The following is a 26,376-nucleotide window of genomic DNA, read 5'->3' as shown; positions in this document are numbered from 1 at the left end:
GGCTAATCTCTGTAACACGAAATGCCAGACAATAATAATATATTATTTCCTGAGTTCTGATGTGAAAAATAATATCCAGCAAAAATAATAAATTATTTAAGAGCGTAAGAAATAAAAAATACAGTATGCAACTGAATTAGCAAAAAGTAGAAAATGTTTGAGAGAAACAAAACACAAAGGGAAAAGAAATTAGGGAGAATATAATGCAGATACGGGAGATACAAAGATCCAATAAATTAACTGGCATTCAGGAAATAAAGAACCTCCCTAAATGGAAGGGAATAGAAAGGCATTAAAGGTGTAATTGAAGAAAAATTTTCTGAAATTAAGGAAGAAATAAATCTTCATGCTGAAAGAACACAAAACTTTTCTAAGCATACAAATAATAAGCCAAGAACAATGCAGGAAAAGGTAGATAGGTTTTACTACAATTTAAAAACGTGGATCACAAATTGTGACAAATATTTCACCAAATACTACAAAGGATAATGTCTTTAATAGGGACAAAGCTCTCGCAAATCTATAAAAAAAAAATAGAAAAACAACATGAACAATTTATAAGAGAAGTACAAATGGCCGAATAAATATATGATTGTATTCAAACTCCCTGGTCTCATGAAAGAAATAGCAATAGAAACAATAATAAATCACTGCATGTGATGGTTAATTTTATTTGTCAACCTGACTGGACCATGGGATGCTCAGATATTTGGTCAAACATTATTCTGCCTGTGTTTGTGAGGGTGTTTTTGGATGAGATTAACATTTAAATTGGTAGATAAACTGAATAAAGTAGATTGCTCTTCCTAATGGGAATTGTTCCTACTTCATGGTCTTTGAACTGGGACATTGGCTTTTTTCCTGCCTTCAGACTCCAACTGAAACATTGCCTCTTCTAAGGCCCCAAGCCTGCCAGCCTCTGGACTGGAATTACACGATTGTTTCTCGCAGGTCTCCAACTTGCTGACTTTCCCTGCAGATTTTGGTAATTGCTAGCCTCCGTAATCTCATGAACCAACTCCTTACAATAAATTTGTGTCTGTCTATCTATCTATCTATCTATCTATCTATCTATCTATCTATCTAACTATCTATCTCCTTACCTACCTACCTACATCCTATTGGATCCATTTCTCTGGACAACCCTAACACACTGCATTTACCTGTCAAAACCATAAAGCTCACAATCAAGCCTAGCACTGCTGTTGGGAGACCGGTACTCTCCAGAAACATCATTAAGACTAAATTTTGAACCTTTCTGGATGACAGTTTGGCAATATTTCTAAAAATTTCATAGTTTTAATCCAGTAATTTCATTTCAGGAAATCTGTGACGTAGAAATGTGACACAGCACACACACTGCAGACCTTTTATATTAAAAATGAGGAAAGGGAAGAACTTAAATGTCCAATGCTGGGGAATGGTAAACACACTATGATAAAGTCCATCTTGAGACAGATATTGTGATGTCATTAAAAAAATGTGGAGGTATACCCAATGGCATGGGAAATTCTAATGATATGACATTAAGTGAAATAAGGAGGAGATAAAACTGTGTGACCTCAATTTTACATAATAAAAATCTATAAATCTAGATATAAACAGAAGTACTAATATTTGAATGATGGGAATATATCTGACTTTTATTTTTTAAATTATATTTTCTAAGTTTTCCATAATTTCTAAAACAATGATTAATTTTATAATTAAAAAAATATTATTTTAAGAAAAAAAAAAGCAAGCAGATTCCTTGCTCCTGAAAAGCCACAAAGTAGAAAATATAACCCCCAAATCAACTGTCAGAAAATCTTTTTGAGCCAGGAATGGTTTTCTTAAGTCACTAAATATCCTGTTGGACAAACTGTTTATATTTGTGGGCATTTCCTTTTCCATTAGAGACTTCAACAAAACTTCCCCTATAAATAACTGATTTATTTCCTGAACTAATACACAATTGACCATTTGTGGTTGTACGAGGTTTCTTAGATTTCCAAATGAGAGTTTTTGATATATTGCAAAATACCTTGTAATGCAGAGCATCTGAAAATGAAAGCTGATCAATTTTTTCATTTCATCTGTAAAATTTTTAAAGAAAATAAGCAAGATGAAATGCAATTCACAAGCATCTCTCATTACAACTCCACCTCCTGCAGTTTTACAATTACCTCTTTCCTAATGCTTTATTCAGCTTGATATTTCAAATGCCTAAGTTCTTAGCACTCTGCATTAAAACATAATCATTATTCTTCCTGATTCTGCCTCTAGTTAATAAATTAGGATGAACACAGACTGAGATTCTTGTGGCAACACGTTTTCACCATTTTGACCCTGAGTAAATCACTTTAAATGTTCTCAATGTGTTAACTGTACCATTATTGTACTTGGAAAATTTAATTAGCACATAAAACATTTAAACTAATTCTCTGAAATAATCTGATATCACACAAAAGCTTATCTCATACATTAAAATGTAAATTTTCCTTACAAATGGATAGGAGAAAGATGTGTTAATAGAGAAATAAAAATTCAAGGGAGACAAAAGCTAATAGCCCTAATATAGTGCACCTCACCTCCAAAAAAAGTGAAAAAGAAAACAAGGAAACACTACTCTTCAAATTATTGGAAAACATGAACAATCAGAAAAATTAATGGAGGAAGATGAACAAGCAAGTCACAAAATAGATAAAAATGGTAAATAAGTGTATGCAATGATATATAAATGAGACGTGTACTTAGGATGATGTCTGATACATAATAAATGATGTTATTAAAACATATATATAAAAACATATATCTGTATATACATATAAAACATACCTATCTATATATGTATATATGTGTATATATAAACATATATGTCTATATATACATATAAAACATACCTATCTATATATGTATATATATATATAAACATATATGTCTATGTGTGTATGTGTATATCTATCTATCTATATATCTACCTACCTACCTACCTACCTCACGTTGGCAAACACTGAAAAAAAACTTACAATGCCCAGAGTTGTCAAGAACATGGAGCAACAGGTTCTGTCATATTTTGTGATTTGAGTGTAAATAGATATGTCCATTTTAGAAAACGCTTTGGTAATATCTTTTAAAGTAAATAATTATATATGTCTTCTTTGAATGAGCCATTCCACTGCTCAAAATTCATCCTATGGCAAACAATAACACAAGTATACAAGTATATAGGGATATTCATTACAATGTTCTAAAGAAAAACTGGAAATAGTCCAAAAGTCTACCAATAGAAGTTTGGTGAAATAAATATAATAGAACATTACAGTACAAAATGTGATTGATATATACGGATATAGAAAATTGTCCCATAAATAAAAAGTAGATTGCAAAACAGAATATATCCTGTTTTCATTGTCAGTGCGTATTTATGTAGGTATGAGCGTGTGCATATACATATATTAGAATATACAGAGAAAAGGTAGAAAAATACATACCAAATACCTTTAATATGAAGTTATAGTTGAAGTTACATATTATTATAATATTGTTATAAGTATTGAGACTTGGAAAAAGCTATTACTAATACTACTGAAGTAATCACAAATAAAAATATTTATATGACACTACTGTCCGAAAATAATATTAGAATAAATCTAGTTGTTTCTGGATATGGAAGGATTCAGTTCCTCATCTTTCAACATAAATGAAGCTTATGTTCTCTTATTTTTTACAACTTGTGGCCTTACCAAAAAGGACTCCCTGGAACTAAATGGATACTTAATCTTTCACTTCAGATTGTATTTACATTCAGATAAACTATAAAAATACCAGCTATGGACGGAATGTTTGTGTTCCTCCTCTCCCCAAATTCATATGTTGAAACTCTAACCCCCAATGTGATATATTTGGAGATGGCAGCTTTGGGAAATAATTTCTGTTAGATTAGGTCATAGGGTGGAGCCTTGTGATGAGACTAATGCTCTGAGATAAGAGGAAGCACAGGATCTCTCTCTGCATGCACCAAGGAAGGCCATGTGAGGACAAGACCAGCTAGAGGGCCCTCACCAAGAACCTGACCTTGCTGTCACTCTGATCTGGATTTCCAGCCTCCAGAACTGTGAGAAATAAATGTTTGTTGTTTAAGTCACCCAGCAGTCAATGGTATTCTGTTATATCAACCTAAACCAAATGAGATAGTATCATAGAAGATTGCAAACTTTAGAGGCATTTTATTCTCATTTATGACAAACACAAAAGAAAGCAAAATAAACCAAAGTCCTGACTTTGGTTGATAAAAGCTTCTGAGTTTCAGAAATATTAAAGAGTGTATTATTTGTAATCCTAATGTCAAAGATGCAAAAGAAAATGATAGAAATAATTTAAATAATAGTTTCAGAATAACTGGAGGTAGTAAAATGATAAGCTGCCCTTCAGGAATTCATAGGGTCAATAATGTTTAGCCAGGCTTGTCTGACAGATTACATGTAATTATTACTTCACGTGTGACACACATTCACAGACCCATCACAAGGCTGTCTTGAACTGACCCCCCCCACCCCCGTGCCAGGTACTGCACATGCATTTTCTCTACATGCATTATCTCACTCAATCCACATCACAATCCTATGACACACAGGTTTTATTATACCTATTCCACAGATGGGGAACAGCAAACTCTCAGAGAGTAACCGGCTCAGGGTCACAGAGCTAGAACATAGGAGAGCCAGCAGTTGACGTCTTGTCTATCTACCTCCAAAGCCTCTGCTCTTTCCACTGTGTTCCGATCAAGAAAAATTTTACAGCCACCTCCCTACACAGAGTGAGTACAGTGAACTGGCTAAAGTACACTTTTTTTAGGTCCCTACATTTCAGTACCTGGGTGTGCCAAATATTAAGGACACTTACTTAAGAGTTGGATGCCTGTGTACTAGAAATAAGAGTCAGAGTTGCATCTGGCCATGGGTGCTTATTTGTAAGTGTCAACCAGCTAGAGTGACTAAATACATATTCTTTTTACTGATAATGCTATTTGGTGATGCTATCTCCTTTACATAGAAGGATATTACAGGTGGATTTTAAATGAGTATTAAAAAATGTGTAATTTTTACTCAAATATAGGACATGGTAGAATTGGTTTTTTGGTTATCCTATATAGTATTCAATGAATGCTTATGGAAAGAAGGAGTAAGGAGGTAATCTATCTATGAATTTGTACAGTAATTAAAATGACTCAGGTCATTTAACTTAGAATATTAAATTGATCACAGATAATTCTCATCTTTTGTCTTCTAACGGCAACTTCTCTTACTTGACTAAGAAAACTTATTTTGCTTGTGTATCTTAAGTAATACACCACATCATGGGGACACAGGTACAGAATACAAAAACCCTTGTAATTATTATTCAAATTAAACTGAATAATGGCAAAGGTATGCTAGACACATTTTAAGGCTATTATATGCCTTCTCTTCATTATCCACAGATACAAGCAATTAATAAAGAACTCTGTCATGCTGTCTGACATTAGCCAAACTAGGTCACTATGGTGACACCATTTGTGGAGAACAGAATTTTATGTTTGTGGGTATATCATAAAGAAGTGATGAGGATTTTCAGTCTTCCATGCAGATGAATTTGAAAACCTACACACAATGGATAAAATCCTAGTTTAATACAGACTATCAAAATTGTTCCCATTTGATTTAGAAAGCTTAAACAGACCAATTTCTACAGAGAACTAGAAAAAGTTATTGAGGGACAACTCCACAAAAAGAAACAGGCCCAGATGATTTCACAGGGGAATTCTACCAAACCTTTTGAGACCAGACTGTCTCATGCACTGTTAAAAGGAAGAAAAACTTCCTAAGTCCTTTTATAAAGCAAGTAAAACACTGTTACCTAAACCAAATAAAGGCAGTCCAAAGGGGAAAAAAAACTATAAACCAACATCATTCATGAATAGTGATACAATAATACTAAGTGAAATAAAAATAAAGAGAATCCAACTCCATATTAAGAAATAATACATCGGCTCGGTGCTTTGTGACCGCCTGGAGGGGTGGGATAGGGAGGGTGGGAGGGAGGGAGACGCAAGAGGGAAGAGATATGGGAACATATGTATATGTATAACTGATTCACTTTGTTATAAAGTAGAAACTAACACACCATTGTAAAGCAATTATACCCCAATAAAGATGTTAAAAAAAAAAAAAGAAATAATACAATGACCAAGAGGGATTTCTTCGAGGAATGGTAGGTATGCTCTATCTAATAATATCATACATCACATTAATATATTGAGGTACATTAATAAAATCATATGCTTGTCTCCAAAGATGGAGAAAATTGGTGAAATGTGAAGAAGGTTTGCCATTTAGTTAATAGTGTTTTATCATAGTTAATTTCCTGGTTTTGATCACTATACTATGGTTATATAAGTATGTATATATATGTCCTTGAGTGAAGGATATATGTGAACTCTGGCAATTTTTTCAACTTTTCTGTGTTTAAAATTCTTTCCAAAATAAAATGTAAGAGAAGAAGATGGATATAGATGGATAGACAGAACAAGTTTAGAGGAGAGCTACTAAGATAGTGAAAAGATGCAAAACCATGCTATATGTGGAAATATTTGAACAAATAAGAAATGTTTAGCCTGGAAACAAAATAACAGTGACAAACTGAAGGATTATTTAATTGAAATGTTTAGGGTTTTTTCTGGTGTGAATCCAGCAATTAGATTTTGAGCCAGAATCTAAAAGATTTCTACTCTATGTGGGAAGTCCTGGGAGGAAATACATGCTTTCTCATAGAGGAGTTCAAATATAAAGTGAATGAACATTTGTCAGGGATTGCTGTAAAGATTACCCAAGGATTGTAAAGGAGACTGGATCCAATGCTTTATAAAGTTCTTTTTCACCTAGATTCCATCTTGCATGTGAAGAAGAGGATCCAGGGACTTAAGAGAAGTCATGAGGGGTGTAAGTCAAAGCATCAGTTGGAATTTTTCTCGGAGAGATACAGCAGTAGTCAGAAAAGCTGAGGCTGGTGCTAGGAGAGCTAAAGCTAACATAAGCTAAGAGAATGAGGTAAGGGTAGTAGAATGAGTTGTATAATCAGTAGCTATAAAAGGTCATATAAACTGAGTATGTTTACAGTAAGAAGTTCAAGAAGCTAACAAGTCTTTGAACAGGGTTTTGAATCATGATATGCCTTTGAGGACATGCCTGGAAGTTTTCCAACCCTTTGATTCTATGATTCTAAGACTTTGTGGAGAAGCATACTCTCAATATTTTTTTATTTGGAGCTCTGAATAAATGGAAAATGCGAGTCGAAAGCTGCTATTTCTATTCATGTATTTGTGCGTGTGTGTGTGTGTGTGTACACACCCGTGTGCAATAACATACCACCCACCTGAGAAAATCCTTGAAGAGATCCTGACAACATCTCTCTTCCATAGATTTACTGCAATTTTCTCTAATCCTCAGACGATAGGTAAATAGGCTCCCTGTATTTATAAATATTTTTCATGATTCTCTTTTTAAGTAATTCAATGAAAATAAAGACTCTCATATGATATCATACTTCCCATACAGAGCTGTATCTCCTACTTAGTTCTAATTCAGAATACACAGATTTGTCCTCTACGTTAACAACATTTCTCCTAATATAGTTAGCAAAATTAGATTGTTTTCAGAGGATTGAGTTATTTATAAAACAAGTAATTCAGTTCAGGAGCAGGAAAATCAGAATAGGTTATAATTAAGATTTGTTAAGAGTATCTAAAATAAAACATGATGCCAAAATATTAAGAAACTAAAATACTGAAAAACTAAAAAACTGTAATAAATTTTTAAATTAAGTTATGCATTTTTTCATCATGAGCAAACAAATTCTTAGCTTAAATAGAAGAGAATTCACTTAGGCCTTAGCACATAATAGTTATTCAGTAAGCAATTTGCTGATTTTTTCTTTAAAGTTGAATTCATATGACCTAGCAAGAAAGAGAAAAAAGCAACTGTTTTGGAAGTACAAAATAACCTATCATTTTTGTTATGTCATTTTTACTGTTACTGACATTTATTAATATGTCAGGGTCTTACAGCTCAGAGGTAGGAATATGGAGATAAGTAAGTCTTCACTCTCCTCCCCTCTGTATGACATGACTCTGCCACTCATTCTCAATTACTCTATCCTTCCATAGTCACGTAACTGTGACCCCAGATTAACAGCATATTATCTATTTAGGGACAATGTCTCAGGGCCATATTCCCTTGGCTTCTACCCTGGCTCTTGACCCTTCTGTATTCTCTTTCCTCTGCATTTGGCATGATAAAGCTAGGGATTTTTCTTCAGATTGTTCCTTTTCCTAGAGCAGTTGAGAAGCCAACCCAAGAAAAATCGGTGGCTACTTCCAAAGACACTAAATATACACCACGCAATAGAGACTACCTCTAGGTACTCTCAACAGAGTTACTTCTGGTAACCAATGGAAATCAATTAAGGACAGACTTCATTTACTTTGGCTTTACTTTAGTTAAACACTGTTCAATTATACGATAAAAAAGAAAGCTAGAAGAATTTCTAGCACAATTTTCAAAAAGTGATGAAAATGTCTTTAAAATTTTTTAAAGGTATAGGAAGCCTTCTTTTGTTAACTTTGAGTATAGTACAGTTTTTCATAGTTTCATAGCATTAACCGGCTCAGTGACAAAGAAGCGGTAACAAGTCTATATTGGGTGTTCTACTTCATAGACAAAAGTAAATTTAAAATTTTATAGGCTCTTTAAAACCTTTCTCTAAATCATGTTGTGTGATTTAAATCTAGATTCAAAAATCCATTACGCTTGGTAAATTAGAATTTTATCTATTATATATGTATAAGAAGATTTTTTTCTCATAAGATATGACATGCCTCATGCAGTATTTAAAATGTTGAGACATTAGTATCATTTGGTGACTTCCAGGTATTTTAGATACAATTCGCTAACCATATTACTGTGTAAGATTTTATTAGGTATATTATAGAGAAATCATGAAAGTTTTCTCTAAACCCACATTTGTGTAAACTTGCCTTGGTTGTTAAGGCTTTTCTTTTTTCCAGTTCAGATATTTCCATCAAGGGGTAAATTAAGCCCCACATTCTTCATAAATTTATTATTTTTACCATATATTCTGTAATTAATCACTGACCTCCAGGATGAATTTCAATTTACATAGCTAACTTACTCAAGTATTCATAATATAGTATGATTGGCACAATCATAGGATTTATGACGGGTTCTGAGTCTACCAAGGTTATATATAAGAGGTAGTGTTTTAATCTGAAAATAGACACTTTAAAGAGTTGATATTTAAGTTGATGTTTAGAGGAAAAATAGGTATTTTTTTGGCAGATATAAAGAAAGAAAAGTATTTGAGACATAGAAGATATAGTTAAAGGTATATGCATAGGAGACCATGGGAAATATCAAGTGATTCAGTTACAAAGGATAACTGGAAAGGATGGGTGGGAAGGATGCTAAAAAAAGCTGGTTCAATAGTTTAGAGTCAAACCGTGGACAACCTAACAATCCATGACCTTGATGGTAATGAAGAGCACCTCCTGGGTTTTAAGCATCAGAGTGATATGGTTATTTCCATTTTTCAAAATTTAGTGAATGGACTGTAAAAGGAAGAAATTAGAGATAAGAACACAAGTTAAGAGGCAACCCAACAGACAAGACAAAGATGACACAAATGAACTGAAGAGATGGTGATAAAATAAGAGATGAAAATGAGAAAGTAGTAGGAAGACATTTAGGAGTTAGACTAGGAAACAATTTGTGATTAATAGGATGTGAAATGTAAGGGGAAAATAGTAGAAAAACTCTCAAGTTCACAACATGGGTACCTAGGTAGATGGTGGACTTTTCCTAGGGAATGTAGGTCAAAGCACACATTTAAGAGATTATTATTTATTTATTTATTTTTGCGGTACGCGGGCCTCTCACTGTGCTCCGGACACGCAGGCTCAGCGGCCATGGCTCACGGGCCTAGCCGCTCCACGGCATGTGGGATCTTCCCAGACCGGGGCACAAACCCGTGTCCTCTGCATCGGCAGGCGGACTCTCAACCACTGCGCCACCAGGGAAGCCCTAAGAGATTAATTTTAAACCTGTTAAATATAAGATAGCTGCATGTCATTCTGGTAAAGATGTTTATTGGACTTCTGAATAAATAATAGAAGTCCCTAAACAAACTCAACTTACAGAGATCTTCTCTGAAAAACACATTATAATAAAACTGTCAAAAATCAAAGACAAAGAAAGCATCTTAAAAGCAGTAAGAGAAAAAACTTGTAACTTACAAGGAAACCTTCATAATGCCATCAGTGGATTTCTCATCAGAGACCTTAGAGGTATCCCAGAAGAGAGTGGGATGATATATTCAAAGCACTGAAAGAAAAACCTACCAACCAACAATACCCTACTTGGCAAAGCTGTCCTTAAGAAATTAAGGAGAAATAAAGACTGAAGGAATTCATTACCACTAGCCCCACCTTACAAGAAAAACTGAAAGGAGTTCCTCAAGCTGAAATGAAAGGATACTAGTCACATGAAAACATATAAAAATATACAATACATGTAAAGGTAAGCATGTAGTCAAATTCAGAATATTCTGATACAGTAGTTAGGTAGTGTGTTCACCAGTTAACTCTACTAAAAAAGTTGAAGGACAGAAGTATTAAAAATAACTATAGCTACATTAATTTGTTAATAAATACACAATATAAAAAGAGGTAAATTGTGACCCAAAAAAGAAAAGGGGAGGAGTAAAAGAGCAGTTTTTGTATGCAGATGAAGTTAAGTTGACCAATAAAATAGATTGTTACATCAATAAGATATTTTATGTAAGCCTCATGGTAACCACAAAGCAAAAAACTTTCAGTAGACACACAAAAGATAGAAGGGAATCAAAGCATATCACCATGGAAAAGCACCGATTCAAAAAGGAAAATAGCAAGAGAGGAAAAAGGAAGAAAGGAACAATAAAATAGGCAAAAAAACAATTAATAAGATGTATTAGTAAGTCCTTATCGATAATTACTCTAAATGTAAATATATTAAATTCTTCAATATAAAGGCATAGAATGGCTGGGTAGATTTTTTTTAAAAAAGGGTCCAATATATGCTGCCTATAAGAGATTTACTTCAGCTTTATGGACACATATGGGCTCAAAAAGAAGGGATGAGAAAAGATATTCCATCAAGTGGAACTGAAAGCGAGCAGGGGTAGCTATACTTACATCATACAAATAGACTTTAACTCAAATGGTGTAGCAAGAGATGAAGAAGGCCATTATATAATGATAAAGGGTCAACTTATCAAGAGGATATAATAATCATAAATATATATGTACCCAACATCAGAGAACCCAAATATACTAAGCAAATACTAACCAATCTGAAGGGAGAAGTAGACGAGAATACAATAATAGTAGGGGACTTCAACATCCCACTTTTAACAATGGATATATCACCCAGTCAAACAGTCAATAAGAAAATGTTGGACTTGAGCTATTCTTTAAACCAAATGGACCTAAAAGACATAGAGAACATGCCATCAAACAGCAACAGAATATACATTCCTCTCAAGTGCACACAGAACATTCTCTAGGAGAGATCATATATTAGGCCACAAAAAAGTTTTAACAAATCTTAAAAGACTGAAATCATATCAAGTATCTTTTCCAACCACAATAGTATGAAACTAGAAATCAATTACAGGAAGAAAACTGGAAAATTCACGAATATGTGGAAATTAAACAATACACTCCTAAACAACCAATGGGTCAAAGAAGGAATCAAAAGGGAAATAAAAAAAATCTTGAAACAAACAAAAATGGAACACAATATACCAAAAGTTATACCAAAACTTATGGGATGCAGCAAAAGCAGTTCTAAGATGAAGTCTGTAGTGATAAAAGCCTACATGACGAAAAAAGAAAGATCTCAAACAACCTAACTCTACACCTCAAGGAACTAGGAAAAGAAAAAACTAAGCCCAAAGTTAGCAGAAGGAAGGAAATAATAAAGATTATATACTTTCGGTGGGAACGTAAATTGTTACAACCACTACAGAAAACAGTATGGAGGTTCCTCAAAAAGTTAAAAATAGAACCATCATATCCAGGAAATGAAATCAGGATCTTGAAGAGATATTTGCACCCCCATGTTCACACCAGCATTATTCACAATAGCCAAGATATAGAAACAACCTAAGTGTCTGTCTATGAATGAATGCATAAAGATGTGAGATATATATTGCAATATATACAATACACTACAATATTATTCAGCCACAAGAAAGAAGGAAAGCCTGCCATGTGCAACAACATGGATAGACCTTGTGGGCATTATGCTAAGTGAAGTACTTTAGACAGAGAAAGATAGATATTATATAATCTCACTTATATGAGGAATCTTAAAAAAGCTGCACTCATAGAAACAGAGATTAGAATGGTGGTTGCCATGACCTGAGGATGGGGAAAGTGGGGAGATATTGGTCAAAAGGTACAAATTTCTAGCATAAGACAAATAAGTTCTGGGGATCCAACGTACAGCATGGTGACTATAACAATAATATATTACATACTTGCAAGTTGCTAAGAGAAGAAATCTTAAATGTTCTTAACCACACACACACACACACACACACACACACACACACACACACACAAGGTAATTATGTGAGGTGATGGAGGTGTTAACTAACCTTATTGTGGTAATTAGTTCACAATAGATGTGGGTATCAAAGCATCACACCTTAAACTTACAAAATTATATATGTGAGTCATATCTCAATAAAGCTGGGGAAAATTTTTAAAATAAACAAAATAAATACATAGTACATGGCACATAGTAAGCAAAGCAAATAAAATAAATAAGATAAATAGAATAAAGAAAGAGAAAAGTCAGATAAAATCCAAAAGTAAATCAAGAAGATAAGTCTAGAAATTGATGAAATTGAAATGAAATTTAAAATAAATGCACAATAGAGTATATCAAGAAGTCAAAAGCTGAATTTGGGAAAAAACAGTACTATTCATAAACACCCCAGCAAGACTGATGAGGAGAGGAAAAAATAGTGAAAGAAGACACTAACTGTCAATATCAAGAACGAAAAAAGGTTCATTACTACAGATCTCTTACAAACACTAAAAAATTTGAATAGTTAGATGGAATGGAAACATTCCTAGAAAAAAAGACAATTTATCAAATTGACACAGAAAGAACTGCATATGGAAAATATGAATAGTTCTATATGTTTACAAGAAAATGAATCTGTAATTAAAAGTCTTCCTACAAGGAAAACCTGAGGCCTAGTTGGCTTCATGTGTGACTTCTTCCAAAATAATAAAGAAGAAATATCACTAAACTTGCAAACTTTTTCAGCTAATAGGAAAAGAGCAATAACTTCCTGGTTTTACGAAATTATCATAATTTTGGTTCCAAAAGTTGGCAAAAACATTGTAAATATAACAACTTGAGCATATTAATACATTAGAGATCTACTTAAAGAAAATTCCTCACTAAAAAGGAAGTTTTATTACTGAAAACAACCACTGCACAACAGATGTCCAGTTATTTTACAACCACAAATCCTACTATCTCCAGAGAAAAGGCATGTTTTTGAATGATGATATAAGTATACAATATTTTACAAAAATAACACAGTAATTTATTCTTACATTGAGATTAAAGTAATATTAAAAATACAGAATTTCTTAAAAGCTGGAATAAATTCACATGAACATTCTATGTGAATGAAGAAGAAAAGTAACCTATACTACTTACAAAGGTTAGTCACTTTTGGTTGAATAAGGCTATAATTTTAAGATTGGGTAAAGGTTAATGTATTTTTCATTGCATTTATTATAGTTGAGCTGGTAATAAAGAACTTTCTGCAAAAGCCTCAGAAGGCAAATATTTTAAGAGTCAGTTGATTTGGACATTCTTGTATAACAGTTTATTTCTCTCTTAAAAATCCTTTTAGAAGCATCAAGAGGGAGTTTCTTCTAGCTAACATCACTTTCATCGGGTGATACACACCCATTTATCCAGACTGGGTGTGTATACATGTGATGCTAAAACTGCTGCCAAATAACCCCGATCTTGCCAGGGAGCTCATGAAAGAGATGGCTACTGGCCACCAGGACTTGTCTCATGGTTACTTTGTACTTGACAAAGAAAGATGCAGAACTTTCTGAAATTAATCCTGGCAGCCCAAGGTTTAAATTAATGCCAGGAGTAGTAATATGTCATAATATAACTGTGAAAAGACACAACCATTCCCTTCTAGAAGATCAGGCTTTTAGAGTTTTATATCAACAAAATAGAATACTATATTTCAATACTATTGTTGTAATGCTATAAATTAATCAGTATGAGGGAATCTTACTGAATTGCAATAAAAAGACTAAATTATTATATATGGTATCTCAATGGGTGTGTGTGTATTACATAGCTCATCTCCTTTGGTTTAATGTGGTATGGGATATTAGTCTGCGACTGCCCACGTGTGAAGTGTATCTGCATACATCAATAACAAGTGTTGATTAAGTATATAATGGATGATCATAATTGATCAGAGGCAATAATAATATGAAAATGACTTCTGCTTATATAGTACTTTTACTTTAAAAGATTCTTTACATCTATTAACTAATTTTTATCTTCACAATAACCTGTGAGATAATTAGGTAATACTGTCTTCATAAGATTGTGACTAGGCTATTCTTTCTTATTTAGAAATGTTACTTTTTCCTCTAAATCCTCATTACACCAAGGGAGTTGATTAAGCTTTATTACCCAAAGTTGTCTTTTTTTTTTAATGTGGAGTCAATAAAAGGGGCTGAGTGGTCCTCAAAGCTGTAAGATACCAGATTCAGGATTAAGGCGTGCATATATATGTGTGTATAAAGATCCGTTAGATTTCAAGACTACAGTGTACTTTAATAAGAATCTATCAGAAGGACCCAGCTGACCTTGCCTCCTTCCCATGTACTTTTGCAGACACTCTCCATTCACTCTGATTTGGTATTTAGGGATTTTATGAATGATGGTGCCTGCCGTGCTCCCCATCCACCTGCCCCAAATATCAGACTCCTTAGATAACATGCCACACTCAAAATTTGTCACTGATTCTATTCTTCACCAAAATTTTCATAGTTCTCTGATTTCACTAGGTATTTCTGTTTGCCCCAATCTAACAAACTAAATTATGGTAAAGTATAAATTGCTGTGAACTGTTTGATACACCAATTCACCTGAGAAAACTGCACCTATCAAAGGGACTGGAGAGGCAATAGTTTCTTACTTATAGAGATAATTAGAGATTTAGAAGGTGTGGCAGGAAGGCAAAGGTCTTCATGGTGCTCCTTCAGTCAGACCCCTTAGTCAACTGCTCCCACCTTCTACCAGTAAAGCTGCCTGGATACAGAAAGGCTGAGGAGGCAGTGTGCTCTGCCTGGATGTACTTACAGGTCACCGTGGATGAGTCCATAGATCTGCGACATGCTCTGATGATAGACTCCTCTCAAAATAACTATGAGGAGAATCACCACAAAAGCTGGAAGTCCCCAACTCAGAAGAAAAAACAGCAGATACCGCCTTTCTGTGTGTTCATCATTCATCACCAGCACGTACCAGAAATTCACAGACTACGGAAAGAAGCAGAACATAAGATGAACAGGCTCTGGTCTAGTGGCACAGGAAACACACTCACCTGGCTTAGGCATAAAGAGTGACAACAGATCAACAAAGGGCCAGGCTCTACTCAATAACTATAGTTTTGATTTGATTTTTTAAGTCAGTTCACACATTCATTTTTTTCATATACCCGAGAAATTCAGGGTATCTCAAAAGTCCGAAAACATTAGTAAATACTTAGTTTATTTACTGTACTTTATATTTTGCTTAATTTGTTTTGATTATGACGATTTGACTCAGTCATAATCGTCTGTGATTGTTCTGTCAATGTCTTTGAAGAAACACACAGATACTCAAACTTACTTTCTATATGAACAGCTTCATGATGATAATGAAGTAAATAGCCCTATGTCCCAGACTTTTAAACAATGTTTACTTATTGAGGGTTTATCACGTGGTAGAGTCAGACACTTGTTCCAGGGAATGGGGATATAGTTGTGACAACAGCCCCAGTCTCAGTCCCAAGTGGGAGACAGACAAGTAAACAGAAAATGTTTGCACAGAGAAAAATGTACTGTGATGGGGTAGGCTTTGCGGCCATTCTCCTTTCTCAATTTACACTCTCTCTTTTTCATTCATTCGCTTGATAAATGCTTATTGAGTGCTTACTGCATTTCAAAGGCCCGTCTAGGCACTGGGGCTATAACAGTAACAGAGGTGGTAGGGGTATTTACCTTCTTGAATCTTACTTTCCAAACAAATGGGAAGAAATCATTAAGGAAAACATTTAAATTTATATCATACTTTATATGTTATTTCTTATCTTCTTAAGATAAAAATATAAAAGGGGGCTTCCCTGGTGGCGCAGTGGTTGAGAGTCCGCCTGCCGATGCAGGGGACACGGGTTTGTGCCCCGGTCCTGGAAGATCCCACATGCCGCGGAGCGGCTGGGCCCGTGAGCCATGGCCGCTGAGCCTGCGCGTCCGGAGCCTGTGCTCCGCAACGGGAGAGGCCACAACAGTGAGAGGCCCGCGTAACGCAAAAAAAAAAAAAAAAAAAAAAAAATATATATATATATATATATATATATATATATATAGGGGACAAGTGTATATAAAGAGTGAGGGGGATGAAGGGATATATTAGATAAATAGAAGAAGGAATCCGAGGCCTGGAAATGTTACTGTTGGCCCCAAATCACACCTAGCGTGTATATAAGCCAAATCTAGAACTTATATATTCTGCCTTCTAGTGTTCTTTTCCCATGAGATCACTTATGTTTAATTATCTTTTATTACAGAAACAACATTGAAAGGCATATCATATATATTTCACACATGATGCTTATCCACTAGATAAACCCCCTTCTCAATTTCATATTGTGAAGTGTGAGTACAGATTAATCATATATGTATATTTTTATACATTAGTGACAACAATCCCAGAGCAAGTGACAACAATCTCAGTTTCTTCATGTGTACAACAAAGCTATTACAAAGATTACATAAGACACTACATATAAAGTGCTAAGCACATAGTCAGCACTAAAAAATGTGACCACCTCACTTAAATCTCCTATTAGGATGTCGGACAGTGTGAAAAACAAAAGATAAATAGAGACCAAAAGTAAGCAGTGATACAATGGAAACTCTTCTATGTGAAAAACAACATGCCTAATGTTCCTAGGAAGGCTTTCAGATAGTTTACTGAGGCTTCCAGGTAAGATTCTATCTGAACCAAAGTAGCCTTGAAGGATTAGTATTGATTGGCCTAAACCAGGAAAGGATAAAAATGTTTGGTTACTTGAAGATTTTTGTCTCTGAATTTTATTTCCTGTCAGCACTCCATATCTTTATGTACATCTGCATCTATCTGAAATTATGGAGGATGTTTTGAGTTGCTGCTTATGTAAATTTGTTCTAACTTCTTTTTAAAAATTATTAGGTCCAAGAGGCTTTTTTCCTCCTTTCTATTATTAGTGTAGGGACATGACTCAAATAGGTGGGACTGTATCAAGTGTCTGATGCTGGAGTGGTCAATACTGCCTGTTAAGAGAATGAAAATTCATGCAAAGTAAGGATGATTAACCCATTTCCAAAATAAAAGTACGGATTATTTATTTTAAATCGATGTTGTATGTATCCTTATAACATGGTAACTCAGTGGTGCAGTCGGTGGAAGAATCAGGAAGGAGCGCACAGATTGGTAAATGACTTGTAAGTTGATTCATCATGATAAAGATTGGGGCATTTCCAAAATGTCCACTTTTACACTTTTTAGAATCACTGAACGTTTCAGCAACCGTCTGACCTTTACCACAGCCTCAGATAAGACTGAGACAAATGTAACTGCTTGTTAGATGTACACACACAATGCTTCTGCTCTAAAGAGCTCAAGGTACAGGGTCACTGATTCTTGAATACTCAGTTAAGCAAATCAAGCTCCAAATGTCATAAGCTTTTGTTAATTAAAAAAAAAAATCTCTTTCCTTCTCAAAAGAATCCAATCATTGAGGTATACTCTAGGGACAGTATTTACCACTATATGACTTTTTTTTTTTTTTTGCTAAAGAATGGAAACACTATGTAATGAAACAACATCTAACTATTCTGGAAATACCATATGGCCTAAACCTAAGACTTGTGTTGACTAACTCACTTCAAGTTTTACTTGAAATTTAAAATATTTTAATATAGTATGTATGGTAGGTATATTTTGGGATGTATGCCTAGGCCATCAGCACTCTTCTCTGAACCCTGTCTCCCTCCTTACCTTCCCCCACCCCCTGCCAACATATGCAGGGTGGGCTCACGACCCTGTTCCTCTGCCCACAGCTGTGGATCTGGCGACAAAGCCTGACCCAGGCTGAACCAATCATCTCTCATTGAGTTCCCTGAAATTTTGTGATAGTTAAGCTGGTCAGCTGAGAAAAGAAAACATATGAACTTTAGTGGTAGGAGTAGCCAAAGGCACAGTGAAGAGAGAAAGTGTGTTTGTAGAGAAGAAGAAGGGACAAAGCCTTCCATTCCTGCTCACAGCTCCTTGAGGTCCAACTGTACTTACAGAACTTGGGTTCAATGAGTTAGCCTATATGCTTATTATTCCTTTTATGATTTGAAAGTTTGCTTGGATTAACTTAGTTTTTCTTCATTGTTCTAAAAACATTGAGGCATATATTGCTCCTCTGAAGCACTTGGGTTAAAAGCTCCAGTACTGCATTCTCCACAATAAGGTGGGAGTGGAACATTTGAGATACATTCCTTTCCCTGTAATCGTGGTTCCTCCTTTGTAATCGAAGGTTAGAGTATCAAGAGACCATTATCTTTGCTTAATATTTTTATGTTGCCAGATATATAGCATATGTGCCTCAGTATCTGTGTTTATCCAATGTTAGAACTAAAAGAATTATGAAAATTCAGTATAAGTTAAAGGTGTCACTCTCACCAACATGCTTCATACTGACTGAGCACAGCTTACCACACTTACATATTTATCGCTAAAGACTAAATGTGAATCGAAATTTCAGTACCTAGGTCTCCAGTTACATTTCTATCTCTAGGCTTTAAACACTTTGTTAGAACCCTCTTATGGACCATCTCAAGACATCTTATTTAGAGATAAGGAAGCTGAGGCAGCGAGAGAAAAACATAGCTTTTTCATATTTGGGTTAGTTATAGAACAAAGCATCTTGTGAAGACTAAGGTTAAGATTTATTTCCATAGAAGGTCACACAAATGCTGACAATATTATTGTTTCCATGAGAGCTTATTTTTTTGTCCTCATTTTCCCGCACTCATTGTATGTGCCAGTGGAGATGTATTTTCCTGGTTCAAGTATGGAGATAACCCATTCTCTCTCCCTCTCCACTTTTTGCCAGCACTAAATGAGAACTTATAAAGGGCTTAATCAGAATAGAAATGGCTGAAACATATCTGTGAGCTATGGTAGATTAGTGTTTGTATACCTTGTAGTACCTAGTAAAATGCTCTGCATACAATCTTTATTGAGAAGTATCAAATAAACGAAGATGTACACAATTTCAATATTTAAGTTTTCATTGAATTTAATAACAATTTCATAATTTGGTTTAGTTGTTGAGTTTATTTATTTATATACTACCTTCTCAGAAAGAATTGTAGAATTGATTTGATTGAACTCCTAATGAAGGGGGTCAATGTTAAACTGGTGGAAACTTGCAAATGTTAAATACAACAGTTTAAGAGAATAAGAATGGAATCAGTATTTACTAATTGGTTAATAAATGTAGACCCCACATTAAGCTATATCTCATTTAATAAAGACAACTGCTCTCCTAAGTTTTATTATTATTATTATTAATACAGGAGGAAACTGAAGACAGGAGAAGCGTATTTCTCAGAATTGGGAATTGAGGCTGTTAGAATTTAAACTGATTCTGATTAAGATGCAAACCAACCAAATGAATTACCCAGATACAATTTAGTTCAAATATAGATAGGAATAAACTAAAAGATGGTGTGTCTATAAGCATATTTACTTACGTTCGTATACGTACATGTCTATTTATTTTTAGAGTAACATTTTCAGTGATTACCGCTACTATCTTCCAAGCGTCTGCACAGGAAAATTGAAGCTATACTGCGTTAACTGTTTGATGGTAATAAGTCATAAATGCTTTCCTATGCTCCATAAACACAGATTCATTAGTTTGCTCATATAATATATGCTAATATAATACATATTATATTTATAAAATATAAAGGAGAAATGCCTTTTCTTTTTTTAAGTTAAAATAGGCTGCTTGAATCCCATACATTTTCATGATGTGTGGAATAAGATTGGAATCTAGCCTGTTGTTTAATATTTGGTTATTAATTGTGTCACCAGAAACCATGCACTGATATATAGCATCAAGTTCAGTCAGAGATCACGGATGCTATTAATTCTGTCATCACCATACGTTCTTAGTCATTCATTTCAGAGGAGAGTCTAAGAAATGTTACCATGTGTCCTTGTTCCAGTTATCCTCCCTTTTAACAATTTTTACAAGGCTTTGTGAGGATTGGAGAATTCAGTATTTCCTGGATATATCATTTTTATCTTGATAATTACCAGTCTGTTTTCCTTATGAATGCTCAAGTACAACTGTGAAATGATTTCTAACTTTATTCTACCATTTAAGAAATATGTTCTTCAAGTAAGCTTTAGTTTCAAAATAAAATGTTATAGTTTTGAGTAAGCTGTGTCCCTTGGCATGAAATGAACAGACTGCAAGGACAATCCAGGCTTGGATACTGATCATAACTGAAGCAGATTATTATATAATTTAACTTGGTGACAGGAAACGATCATAAAACTGGGCCAAATGAATATACAGGCAAAATTAAGTTTCTATTTACCTATATTAAATACTAATATCTCAAATAATTTACTTGTGATTTATTTCCTGCATGAATTCACACATGGTCTGGCAATCCATCTGGCAGCATGTTTCACGTAGATGTTAAGAGCAAAGACATTAGTTCTAGGGATTTATTCTATGGATATTCTGTAAATAGACAAATATTCAGAGTGTAAGGATGTTCGAAGAAACATTGTTTATAATAGCAAAAATAACTGGAAATAACCAGCATTTCATTAATAGGAATCAGAAAAAAAATTATGGAATAACCATATTATAGAAGAGAAAAAAAAGTATATCAGTATGGGGTAAACTTATATATATATACACACTATAAACATATATACACTATATACACACAAACACACACATGTGCTTCTTTATATATTTATAAATATTTATATACTTGTGGAATATATCTGGAGGCATACACAGTAAACCATTAACAGTGTTTAACTTTGGGAGTAGGGTTGAGGGTAGAGCAGAGAGTGGAGAGCATATGAAAGAGGGAGAAATAGATGTACTTTTCATTTAATATTTCTCTATAGTGTTTGATTATGTTTTGTACAATTAGTATATGCTATTTCTAAAATGAAAGCCAATCAAAACAGAAAAAAGAAACAAAAGTTAGAACAATAACTAGGAAAATAGAGCAAAAGTACCATGAGAGCTTAAATTCTCACTGTCAATTTTTCTTAGAGTAGACATAACCCTGCTGTTTCAGTAATTTCCGAGTGATCTTACATGAAGAGCAAACAGAAGGCTAACTCAATTTCCATGGGCAAAAAGGAATTTGTGAGTTGTATACTTCTAAAAAAATATGCAAAATAATTTGTTACTCTATTCCCATCATGCACAGTGTGACTTCCCTGTCAAAGAAAGGGGAAGCCTAAAGAAACACTCAGGAAAGGGGACGTCTAAAGAAACAGTAAAGGCCACCAGCTCTGGTCTGGAGCCTGCTATGAGCCACACGTGCACTTCAGTAAAGAGGTTAGAGGTTATCAGCTTGCTAAGGCTTTTCAGCTCATGTCTGCCTCACACTGTCAGCCCTCTCGTTCTCCTATATCAAGCTAATTCTCTTTTGCCAAAAAAAAAAAAAAAAAGTGTAAATTATACTGGAAAAACAGAGTATTTCAACATGTTTCAAAATCTAAGAATTATTAGTCTACATATTTGCTTAGCCGATAATATGGGTAAATTCGTATGGAGTGTGCAGTCTGTACCAGGAATCATTCCAAGCTCTTTCCATGTATTCATTCATTTTGTCTTTTTACAATCCTCAAAGAGAGGTATTGTTATTACAAATCTAATCATTCAATAAGAAAATCTAGGCTCAGAGAAGTTATGTAACATGTTTACCAACAAAATTGCTCTTTACCTACTCTAAAATAGAATCCCTTTTTACTACAATGTATTAAAAGTATGATGTAGAAGTAAAATAACTTTTCAAGATAAATTCATTTAAATGTATTTATTCTAAGATTGAAGATATAATACAGATCAAAATAAATAATTCTTGCATGCTTAGCTCAATGATTAAAAGTTAGTGATTAACTTTTCATCATAAGCTATGCACACATACATATATCAATTTCTCTCCTACATTGCTAGAAATACAAAGTAGAATTATTGAAATGTTAATATTCTTTCAATTTTTTCAACTGTTTGACTAACAAGATTGGATTAACAGTAGTCTTATCTTTTAAATAATGTTTTAAAAACGAATTCTCATTAAAAAAAAAAGATTTTAGCAGACAGTATTTTATAAACAGGAAAACACAGGTTAGTAAAGGCGACAACCTCTGACCACAAAGTAACTCATTAGAAGTAACCTACCTAGAATCAGAAGTTATTGAATTTTTCCCTTGTGGTCACACCACAAACCATGAAAGTGTGTGGTGTACCATCTGAAACACATTAAACTTCACTGGTACTTTAAATAGTTTTCCTAAACCATCAGCCATACAGAAATCTAATTAGTTTACTAAATGTGCATCAGCCACAATCATATTTACTCAAAACTGGAAGAAGACATACAGAATACAGCAATCTCTATTAAGCTGGATGAAATTTTATATGCCATCCCCTAAAGCAGGAAATCTGTCTACAACATATTTGAAAGTTGGTCATTTCCCCCATTTTGAACATATTTCAGTGATTGGACGTTCTCTACTTTTAGACATAGCTTTTTCAACTTTGAAATTCTTACTGACTATAAAAGTTCTTAACGTGATTCAAAATTTGCTTCCCTAATTTTTGACCCATTTGTTCTGGTTCTTCCAGATGAAGCTATATAGTCCATTCTTTCTTTCCTGTAGCAGCCCTCCCAGTATCCGTAGACAGCCATCACATCTCACTAAGTTCTTTCCAGGTTAGTTGTCTCCAGCTGCCTCCAAGTTTCTTATAGGACTGTCTTCCAACTTCTCATTGGCTGGTTAATATTCCTGCTGAAAGTGGTTACAGGGAGCCAGGGTTGTCTGACTATTGTAGATTATAATTTAAACATGGCTCCCCCAGCTGCCTTCATACTGTTATTAATGTAACCCAGGTCTGTGTTGTTTTTGTAGTTACCGTAGTTGCTATGGTTTAAGTAATCTGGTCACACATTTGATTGCTACTGAGTTTGGGTTAAATTAAAATTTCAAGTTGTTTACATTAACCCCCATCAGATTATGCCTCTTGCACTCTCATTTTCAAGCTGTCGCAGTACAGGTTTTCTATATTTGTTCTACCTGTACTCTTAACACAGGCAGCTTGCTGTTTTAGCTTGTTTCAGCTCTGTATCATTGCATACCTGATAAGACAGCTCCCTGTGTTTTCATCCAGATCATTCATCAAGAACTGAATAGGTCAGGGACATGGACAAAGACCTTCAGCAAACCACTATGGACCTCAGTTCAGGAAGATAAATGACAACATACACAGGGCACACATAAAAAGTTCAACTTAGATAAACTACTAAAGGGAGTCAGAGAATCTTGCAAATGCTATTGTAATTTCAGCAAGTATTTATTTTATGTTGTATGGTTTAGATTTATTTTTTAATTGTTTGGTGGGGGACTGGAGAACACCATAAATTTTCCATAATTAGAGCTGCTCAAAGAGCTATAAGACAATAATTCTATGAGGTAGGAATTATTATCTCCATATGCAGATTTAGAAACAAACCTTGGAGAGAGTCAATAACTTGATTAAGGTTACAAAGATAATAACAGAGCCAGAATTCAAACCCAGTTGCAGGCCTCCAATTGTTCCAAGTAGTTCTATTAACTAAACAGTTCAGTTTTCTTCTGCTTCAGAGACAACTATAATATGATACTTGGGAAAAGATCCCTTCCTTGAATCTGTATGGTATTCTCTACTAATAGTATCACCTCACCTTCCTCCAATATTGCCAGATGGTAGACATCCCACATCCTTCTTATTCAACAAGAGAAAAGAATATGCAAGAGCCTGAATGCATCTGTTTACATAGTATACTTCACCTGCGTACTCAGAAACACATATGAAACTATTTCTATCACGTGAAAGATGGAACAATACCACCATGCAGAAATCACTTTCGAAGGCAGCATCTTAGTTGAGCTATTGAATTAGTGAAATTAATAGTGCTTAAGTGGATCCAACTCTCACATCACCTTCTTTATCAAGCAAATCAGCATTAGACAATAGAGAGAATTTGGGACTTTAGTCAGAAAAGGAGAGTTCAAATCTCTCCCCAGCCCTTACTATTTCCTCAGGAGAGTATGCTAGATCTCTTTGGGTTTCACTCTGTACTCTCTCCCAAAGTGATCTCTTCCAAAGCAATGGCTCCATTTTCCAACTCTAAGTCAGTAATTGTCTAATGTATTTCTCTAGCATGGACCTCTGTTCTGGGATTTAGCTCTGCATATTCCACTTCTCCCTGAGTCTCCATTGGAGATCTCACAAGAACTTCACACTCAGCATGTCCTTAAAAATAACCCATCATCTTCTCCCAGTCTCCAGGGATCATTATTTTAGTTCAAGGCACCACTATCTACCCATTCATTCATGCCAGAAACTTGGGTGACATCCTCGGTTCCACCTTCTGCGTTCTTTATAACCAATCTCTACATCCTATAGTTCTAGTTTAAAAAAACAATTCTTAGAAGCTGTTCACTTCCCTTTGTCTCTTCTGCTCCCTTTGGTTCACACCACCACGTTCTTTCCCCTGAATACAGCTAAAGCTACTTAATTGGCTCCCATGTCAACTCTTTGCTGAACTCAATTCACTACAAACAGGGAGTTCCTTCTAAAATCCAAATCTCATCATGTCACTCTCTTGCTTAAAAATAATTCTATGACTTCTCATAGAAAAAAAGTTAAAATTTCTTACTGTGCCTTATAGGGCCTCATCTCCTACCATTCTCTTATTTCCAACTCTATTAGATTTCTTTTCATTTCCTCAAATTCACTACACTTTCTAATGTTGTACAGCTTATAAGGTTTCTCTTGCATTGATCTCCTGGGAATGCAGTGACGGATATATGGAATTACTTCCATTTCAGTATAAAGAATATCAGATATAAAGGCCACTCCATCCAGACACATTGGAAAGCTGAAGGGGGCAGAGGGAGGAAAGGAGGTACCAACCTGGATGAGCATCCAGCTAAACTGGCAAAGATACAGGTAATGTATGACAGCAGCCACGGCTGAACAGCTCTCCTCCGTGAGTTGGGGACTTGCATATGCAGATGCCAGAAATACAATCTGTAAGAAACAAATACTTTTATTTTAAAATCATGTTAAAGTCATTCAAGAATATTAAGAAAATAAAACATTTTCTTATCTGAATCGACGATTCAATGACTCAAAGGGAAAAGAATTTGATTTGTTGCCCAAAATGAGATGACTAAGTCACTCTAAAAATGGCAATACATGGATTTTTATGTTTATAAGAAACAATGAATTATATGAAATTATGCTACACACTGCATCGGACTGTCAAGAGGAAATTCTCAAAGTAAACTCTGTTCTTACAGATGGACAAAAATCATATGAAATACATTTATTTTAGTTAAGTACAAAAGAGAAAATAGAGTGGAAATACCATTCCTTGTGTAAGTCAAAGCTAATAGGAGAGAAAAGAAAGAGAAGAAAAAAAGCTCTGAGGCTACCATCATCTGCATCCTCTGGTCAGGAAGTACACATATAACAAAATAGACTTAAAATAAATGTAAAATTTCAAACCCTATGGTTACCCTAATTCTTGGATTTTTATTTCGACTACCCTCAAGTCTTTCTTCAAAAGTAACCTTCACAATGGGATCTTTCTTGACCAAACTATTTAAAATTACACCCTCT

General features: G+C 34.4%; 1 protein-coding gene across 1 annotated transcript in view; it reads right to left on the bottom strand.

Annotated features, from left to right (window-relative positions):
- ADGRV1 (adhesion G protein-coupled receptor V1) overlaps nt 1-26,376 on the bottom strand; it is a 564,070-nt gene that overhangs the window by 148,367 nt on the left and 389,327 nt on the right. The window contains exons 84-85 of the mRNA XM_073801943.1: nt 25,666-25,782; nt 15,504-15,682 (exon numbers count right to left, since the gene is read on the bottom strand). Coding sequence (XP_073658044.1) covers nt 15,504-15,682; nt 25,666-25,782 — 296 coding nt within the window. The remainder of the gene's footprint in view (nt 1-15,503; nt 15,683-25,665; nt 25,783-26,376) is intronic.

This window comes from Tursiops truncatus, chromosome 3 (genome assembly GCF_011762595.2).
Source record: "Tursiops truncatus isolate mTurTru1 chromosome 3, mTurTru1.mat.Y, whole genome shotgun sequence".
NCBI classification, from domain to species: Eukaryota; Metazoa; Chordata; class Mammalia; order Artiodactyla; family Delphinidae; genus Tursiops; species Tursiops truncatus.
This window is presented reverse-complemented; position numbering and strand designations above follow the sequence as displayed.